The sequence below is a fragment of the Humulus lupulus genome, chromosome 9 (genome assembly GCF_963169125.1).
Source record: "Humulus lupulus chromosome 9, drHumLupu1.1, whole genome shotgun sequence".
In the NCBI taxonomy this organism is placed as follows: Eukaryota; Viridiplantae; Streptophyta; class Magnoliopsida; order Rosales; family Cannabaceae; genus Humulus; species Humulus lupulus.
In genome coordinates, this window is record NC_084801.1 from 156,914,673 (window position 1) to 156,922,268 (window position 7,596).

Below are 7,596 nucleotides of genomic sequence, written 5' to 3' on the forward strand. Positions count from 1 at the left end.
TCCACTCTCTTTCCTTTCTCTCCCATCTTCTTCATATAATTTTTTTTTCTAGATTTGAATGTTCTCATCAAGGTAATTGGTTACCCATTCACGTTTTCATATTTTTATTAGTTTTCTTTCCAAAATTTGGTGTTCCTATAATGGTTATAGTAAAAAGAAAATCCTGAAAAAATTGATTTGAATTTTTTTACATATAGTGGGAAAACCTATAAAAAAAATTACAATAATAAAAGATAAAAAATAAAAAATAGTAAAATAATTATGTAATGTTAAAATATATGTGAAAAAAAAGAAGAAAAAATAGAATAAGAAAAGAATAAGTACAAAAAAAAAAAGAATTAACAAAACTTAGGAAAGAAAACTAAAAAAATATGAAAAAAAAAACAAAACAAAAGAAATGATGAAGAAAAAAAATAGATGAATGAATAAAAATGAAAATAACAAGAAGAAAAATAATGGAAAGAAAAAAAAATTAATGAAAAAATTGGTAGAAAAAAATGAAAAAAAGAAGAAAAAAACTCATATGTGTGAAAAAATGGGAGGAGAAAATAATAAATGCAAAAATGAAGAAAAAAAAGAAGGAAAAAATGCAAAAAAACAAGAAAAGAAAAATAAAAGAAAGAAAACTGGGAAAAAAACAATACGAATGAAATAAAAAAAATAGATAAATTAATAAAAAAGAAGAAGAAGAATAAGAATGGAAAAATAGAAAGAAAATAAAAGGATAAATGAAAAAATTGATAGAAGAAAAAATAAGTAAGGAAAAAAAAAAAGAAAAAATAATTATAAGTGAAGGAAAAAAATAAAAAATTGAAAAAAAAATAAAATAAAATCACCTCAAAATTAAAGAAAATATAATTATGATAAAAAAAATATGACATTTCCATATTTTAGTTAGCTATTAATTGTGTTTCTCGTACTTTAATTTAATTCTGTCTTTAATATATTTTTCCATATAAATTAAAAAAATATATAATTTTCATATTTTTACATATTAATAGTATAAAAGCTTATATTTTTTAAAAATTCCCTACAAAATATGCTCTGAACCAGATTTTTGAAATTGAAAGCCCGAATATTGAAAACATTATGGGCCGGATATAATTTTGTTTTAAAAGGGGAAAAATCCCTGACGAACAATCCTATAATAATAGCCCAAGTCTAAAATCATAAATGCTTTTGTTTTGAGTCTAAAATTTAAACAAATAACACATTTCGCATAGAGTTTTTTTTTTTAAAAAAAATCAAAATAATATTAATCCCTTCAAATGTACATAAAGTTTTTGTTATAATTTACTAAATTTTTGTCAATTGTCTTACAAAATTAAAAACAAACGAAAGTGAACAAAAAAAAATCTCTTTGTTTTTCTTTCCAAAACTATAATACTAATCTGTTTGAAACTCTTTACTTATTTTATAGACGATTCCATCGATCTATTATTTGACGATTATGTACTCCAATCATTAAACATCTTAATTACACCGTTGAGTATAACAATCATTAAAAACATCAATAACACAATGGTCAAAGTTGGATGTTAAATCATATATTCCACATGTATAAAAGATGTTCCTAAATAACAAGAGCACATCGGATATGACAAGTTTTTTTCCCTTTATAATAATTGTAAAGGATGCAAGATCCAAAATAAAGGCAAAAACTAAAGAGCAGAAATTCTAATTTTTTATAAAATTAAAACCAAACAGATAACAATAATACTGGCTATAATGAGCTTACAACTCATCAAGGGACAAACATTATAGCCAAAATCAAAGTAGAAGTACTTGGTACAATGCAAAGCGAAATACATGTATCTATCCTATAGGAGCGCTTATTAGTTGACTTTCCCACAACTGGTCCTGATCTCACCCTGGGAGCCAGTTAGAGGGCTAATGTTTCCCATCTTCACCATTGCTGCGGCAAAGTCAGAATTGAAGGTGGCTGCATTGCTACTGTAAGTTTGGACTTGGGAATCAGTTGACCCGCCGCTGAAGAGTTGCTGATCAGAGTGTAGCAACCCTTTATTGGCCACCAAGTTCTTGAAGTAGGCATTGTCAAATTTATTGGGGGTCGTGACGTCGAGCGGGGACAGGGTGTTGTCACTGCCTGAGCTCGGGCAATTCGCCTTTGTTGAGGTGGCGAACGACGAATCTATGTTGGCTTCGTTGTAGAGCCGGGCCCGGAAGGTTGTGCACCTTGCTTGACCTATTGTATGAGCACCTGTATAGGGAAAAGAAAATGATTATACTCTTGGTTAACATTAGGAGGTAAATATAGTTATTTTTTTTAATTATTTATAAAATAATATTCAAGATACATTTCATACTTTGTCAAAATTATCGACACTATGTCTGGAAGTCATTTTATAAAAATATATATTATTTTGTAAATTAACATTAAAAAATAATCTATTTCCACCCACAATTGTGACTAAACTATTTTTTTAGTGACAATAAAGAAGAAATTTGTTGTGATTAAGAGATACTACATCTGTTGGGTTATAATGGAACACAAATAATTTAGGACAATTCTTTCTTGTTTATCTGTCTTTTTCTTTGTTTACATATCATGTGACTGTGGAGATTTTGTCATTGCCAAAATATAAAAACCAAAACTCTAAAAGGCATTAATTGGGTTTGGGATTAATTATATATATACCTGAGAGAGCTACCATATCTTTAGTAGATAATCCTTTGTTTGAGAAAGAAGAAATGAGGGCAGTTAGATTCAAAGTAGGAGCAGGGATGTCTGAGTTGGCAGTACTTTGACTTGCTGTGGTTGAGTCTCTTCTACCCAATGGCACCGTCCAGGTAGGTCCACCCAACTAATAATACACAACCCAAAATATATATTTCCTTAAAAAATTATATTTATGAAACTCTAATATATATATCTTATTATAAAAAAAAATATAGTAAGATTTAATTAGTCTCACCGCAACAACAGAGTCTCTAGCAGCAACGGCTAGGATGTCAGCACAGGAGACAACGCCGGGGCACAAAGCCTCGACCTTGCTCTTAATGGTGTCGACCACATCCAAGCCCCTCACTGAATTAGCATTTGGCCCTGCGTTTTGCTCTCCTGTGAAATTTGATGTGTCGTCCAATAATATCGAAGCATCGCATCCCTGTTATAAAAAACGACATGTTATTCCAAGAAAAGTTAATATGGATATAGAAGAATTGAAAGTGTGACAATAATATTCATGATCGCATGGCATTGCATGGCAGTTGCTTAATATTTTCCTTTTATTTTTGTAATGTTTAAATAAATGTTGAAGGAGCTTTCTATTATTGTCGTATGTAAGCAACTTTTTGTGACAACAACTTTATTCGAAACGCGTTACTATTGGAGGCTGAAGCTTAAAGTCAAAAAAAGTATAATGCTTTTGAGCTTATTACTTACTCCCCAAACAAACAGAAAATAAATCAATTATTAGAGATATATATTTTCCTATATTTCACGCATCTAATCGAAAAACTACAATAATAATAAGTCAAAGTTAATTTCACTCCTTTTTCATACCCAATTATCATAATTATTAATATAACTTTGTTTCGGTAGCAAGTAATTGACTAGAAAATTTCAAGCAAAAAAGTAGTAGCTAGAAAACTAAAAGAAAAATCTACCAATCAAAAGTGTGTGGTTTAATTAATTACAAAAATAATGTGCATGTGAAAGACTTATTCAAAAACTTAAATCATAACGATTTTCTATAAAATATATTTTATATGTAGTGGCACAGAATAATATATAATTATACTAATAATGTTTTAGCTCACGGGCATATATAATCCAGGCATTATTCTCCCTCGCAAACAGTAATAATAATTAATTAGACCGACTGACTCAGAAGAATAACCATTTGAACTAATAACAACTAAATTAAATAACATATACTAATCAAGTAATTAAAAACCTTAATCGGTAATTGATAATATATGTTAACTTTATAGTAATTTATGTAGGACTGAGAAGAATATTATTAACACCTCCACAGGACCCAGAAATTAACAAACTGCATATATATAGTAGTATATATATATATATATATATATATATAAGAAAATAAGATTAAGATAAAGATACTTAGAGAAGAGACTTGCATTGACAAAACAGTCATGGAAATGAAGACGAAGTAGGGAGGCTCCCATACGAGCCTCATTAGAGACGGCAGATTTCACTTCGGCTTTGATGGTGGAAAGGACATTAGGGCACGAAGAAGAATAGAAAGTTGAGGAAAGTTGAGCTGAGGCAACTCCCATAAGAATCGAAAACAATACTACTAAGGAGTAGTAGAGAGCCATTATATCAAGTTTAAGGGCTTAATTATATATATATTAAGCAGGGTTTATGAGCTTTTCTTAGCTAGCTAGCTAAGATGCTACTTAGTACTACTGCTTAATATTGTTTGAGGATATATTGGCTAGCTAGGTTTGCTGTGTATTTATAGTAGAGAAGTCTATACCGGACAGTAGTGTTATTGGCCTTATCTCGCACTCGGTCAACTATTTCCACCCCGGGTCAACCATTTATTATTTTATTGAAAAGAAATTTATGTCTTTTGTTTTTCTTTCTTTCTTTTAGTATAAAGAATTGTATGTCCTTATATACACCGTATACATATATATACATACGATTATTATTTGCAAAATTCTGAGGTTGACAGATGGATAGAATCAAGGGTTTGGAGATTGGTAATAGGTCGATTTTTTTGTTTTGTTTTACATTTTACTTCATTAGCTGTAATTTGATTATGTGTATATATATGCAAAATGATTAATGGATCTTTCAGGTGGTCAACTCTTTTTTTTAACAGAAAAAAATATATTTTTTAAAATATATATGTAATCATCTTTGTGTTTCAAATTTTTATAGGGTCTGGCCAAAAAAAATTTCACTTAAAATTCATTTTAGAAATTTATGATGCGCTTCCCACTATTAAAACCTTAATAACTTATATTTTTGAATCCCAGACTTATACCATTAACTTCTACTTTATAAGATTTTGTTTGGATCTTAAAGAGATAAATTTATGAGAAGAAAATAGAAAAAAGATATTTTTCTTTAAATATATTTATAATTATTCTAAATTTTATAAAATTACACTATATTTAAATTTAATTTTTTTCCTAAAAAAAATTCTCAACTTTTTCTTTTTGTTTAGAAATCCAAACAAAGTTGCTAGCGATGAATTTTTTTCTTTTTTTTTAAAAGAAAAATCTTACGAACAAATAAACCCGCCAAAAAATATATATATAATGATGGTTTATCAAATTAGCTATGAATTAAATCACAAATAAAGTAAAACTAAGTGGGAATGATCAATGTAGACAATACGTTGATTTGATTTGAAAGAGTAAAGAATAAGTAAAAGTACAACTTTACTGTATGAATCTCCACGTAAGTACTATTTCAAAATATGAATGGCTGTTGAGAATTTTCCAATTCCTGCATACATATATAGTTTTAGCAAATACGTGTGACAAAGTTCGAAAACATAACTTTAATATAAAATTCTATGTACATATTTATATGTGTGTGTGGCCACTAGCTGTTTGTGATTTGTAACATTGCATAATAAGGCTGTGGTGTGGTCCCTTTCACCGCCTTACCAATTTTATTTAGACATATTCCTGCCAATTTTCTAAAGGGAATATCAAAAATAAAATAAAACAAAATATTGAAATTAATGCATGAACAAACAATCGTACTTGAAGATTAAGTAATTATGGGTACATATAAATTATAATTATGGATTACGCAAACTACGTGTATTAGGCAAGATAAGATTCCTATCATTGATCAGTCTTTTTTGCCATTGATTGATGCAATTTTCGTTAATTTCTACATTGTCGTTTGCATGTTTTCGTACGTTAAAGTCATTTTAATCAGTCGGACGTAAAAAAGTCAAAAATATTTCAAAATTATATGTCGGATGGATTCCATGCCATTCATCATGGATTAGGGCTTTGGATCCCATAATTAAATATTCCCAACTACAAATAAAATAGTGTTTTGAATATATTTCTCAATAAATTTATTATTGTACGTGTATTTCAAGTTGCGCTAATGTTGACTCCGCTAATAAATAAGTAATTGAAAAATATATATATATAGTTTTAATTTCTTATTTAAATACAGTATGAGTAATTAGAGATCCCTCTTCTTTTTTTATTTTTTATTTTTTTTTATGATTTATATTGTCTAGTGAAAGTTACTAAATAAAATTTTCTAAAGAAAACCGTTTGTTGAAAATATATATTTAAATAAATATATGTAGTTGACTCTGATGTGTAAATGCACCGACACCTTTAAAGTAGCTTTTTTATTATTATTAATTTAATTCGCATGCATGTTTCCGAATACACTTCTCATTACTGCTCCGAATCATAAACAGATATATGGAATAAAACCGTACTTTATGTTTTTCTTTTCTTTGTTTTCTGTATTGTTCTCGTAATTTTATTTTTATATTTTCGCTGAAAAAGTGAATTCGACCATAGAGAGATTTCCTGTCAAATTGGTATGTCTAGTAGTATTGTATCAAACCAATCGAATTGTGTCAAATTCTATTTAATATTTCATTTATAAAAAATATTATTACTGTTCTTTCATAACAAAATAAATTTTAATATGAGCTGTCACAATTAGATTGATGTGACACAATATGAGACACACTAATTTGACAGGAGATCTTGATTCAACTAGAGATGGTCAAAAATTATCTCCGTACATATATACATATATATATATATATACTAGACACAAGCAACGAACATTATGCACGTTTGTTTAGTTTTGTGTGTAGAATTTATTAATTATTTTTATTAAATTTATATTAATGTCATATAAATTTTAAATAAATATTCTATTTTAATTAAATAGTTTATTTATTTTTGTTTAAGTTTATGTTTGTTCTAGTTTTTAAATTTAGGAGTGATAACAAGAGATTATATATTATATGTTTAATGTAATATTAAATATTATACATATATTTTAAATTTAAGTTTCTTGCTAGTTTTTTTTTAAAAAAAAATTGTTGCTAATTGACAGTAGATTATATTATTATTCTAATAAGTGAGTTTAAGTAAATTTTATTTAACTTATAAAACATATGATTTTTTTATTTTTAAATAATTATCATTATAAAATATCTAAAAAATATCATATTTTAATTTGTTTAATTATTTATTATTTTTAAATATTTATCATTATAAAATATCTACAAAAATATCATATTTTAATTTGTTTAATATTATTTATTATTTTTAAAAAATTATCATTGTAAAATATCTCAAAAATATCCTATTTTAATTTTTTAATTATTTATTTTATTTTATTTAAGTTTAAGTATTTACAAACTACCGTTAAATATAAAAATATTTTGTTAAATATAAGAATATTCCATTAAAGTTAACATTAAAAAAATAAAAAACCATTAAAACCAATAAAATCTGTTATCTACACACTTATTATATAGAAGAGATATCTTTTAGTTGTCCATTTTTTCTTTTAATAGAATAATATTTTTATATTTAATATAATATTTTTATTTTTATATTTAACGGTAAATTGTAAACATTATTTATACT

General features: G+C 26.6%; 1 protein-coding gene across 1 annotated transcript; it reads right to left on the reverse strand.

Annotated features, from left to right (window-relative positions):
- Positions 1–1,662: 1,662 nt before the first annotated feature.
- LOC133800754 (cationic peroxidase 1-like) lies at positions 1,663–4,414 on the reverse strand. Its single transcript, XM_062238806.1, has 4 exons — positions 4,108–4,414; positions 2,937–3,128; positions 2,660–2,825; positions 1,663–2,221 (listed from the first exon to the last, which is right to left on the reverse strand). The coding sequence occupies exons 1-4, from the start codon at positions 4,306–4,308 to the stop codon at positions 1,836–1,838; spliced, it is 945 nt and encodes a 314-aa protein (XP_062094790.1). The 5' UTR covers positions 4,309–4,414; the 3' UTR covers positions 1,663–1,835.
- Between the last annotated feature and the right edge of the window lie 3,182 nt (positions 4,415–7,596).

Coding starts and splice junctions, on each gene's coding strand:
- LOC133800754 (XM_062238806.1), bottom strand. CDS start 4,308: ATGGCTCTCTACTACTCCTTAGTAGTATTGTTTTCGATTCTTATGGGA. Junction 3,129..4,107: donor TCCATGACTGTTTTGTCAAT/GCAAGTCTCTTC, acceptor TTTTTATAACAG/GGATGCGATGCTTCGATATT. Junction 2,222..2,659: donor AGATATGGTAGCTCTCTCAG/GTATATATATAA, acceptor TTCCCTATACAG/GTGCTCATACAATAGGTCAA.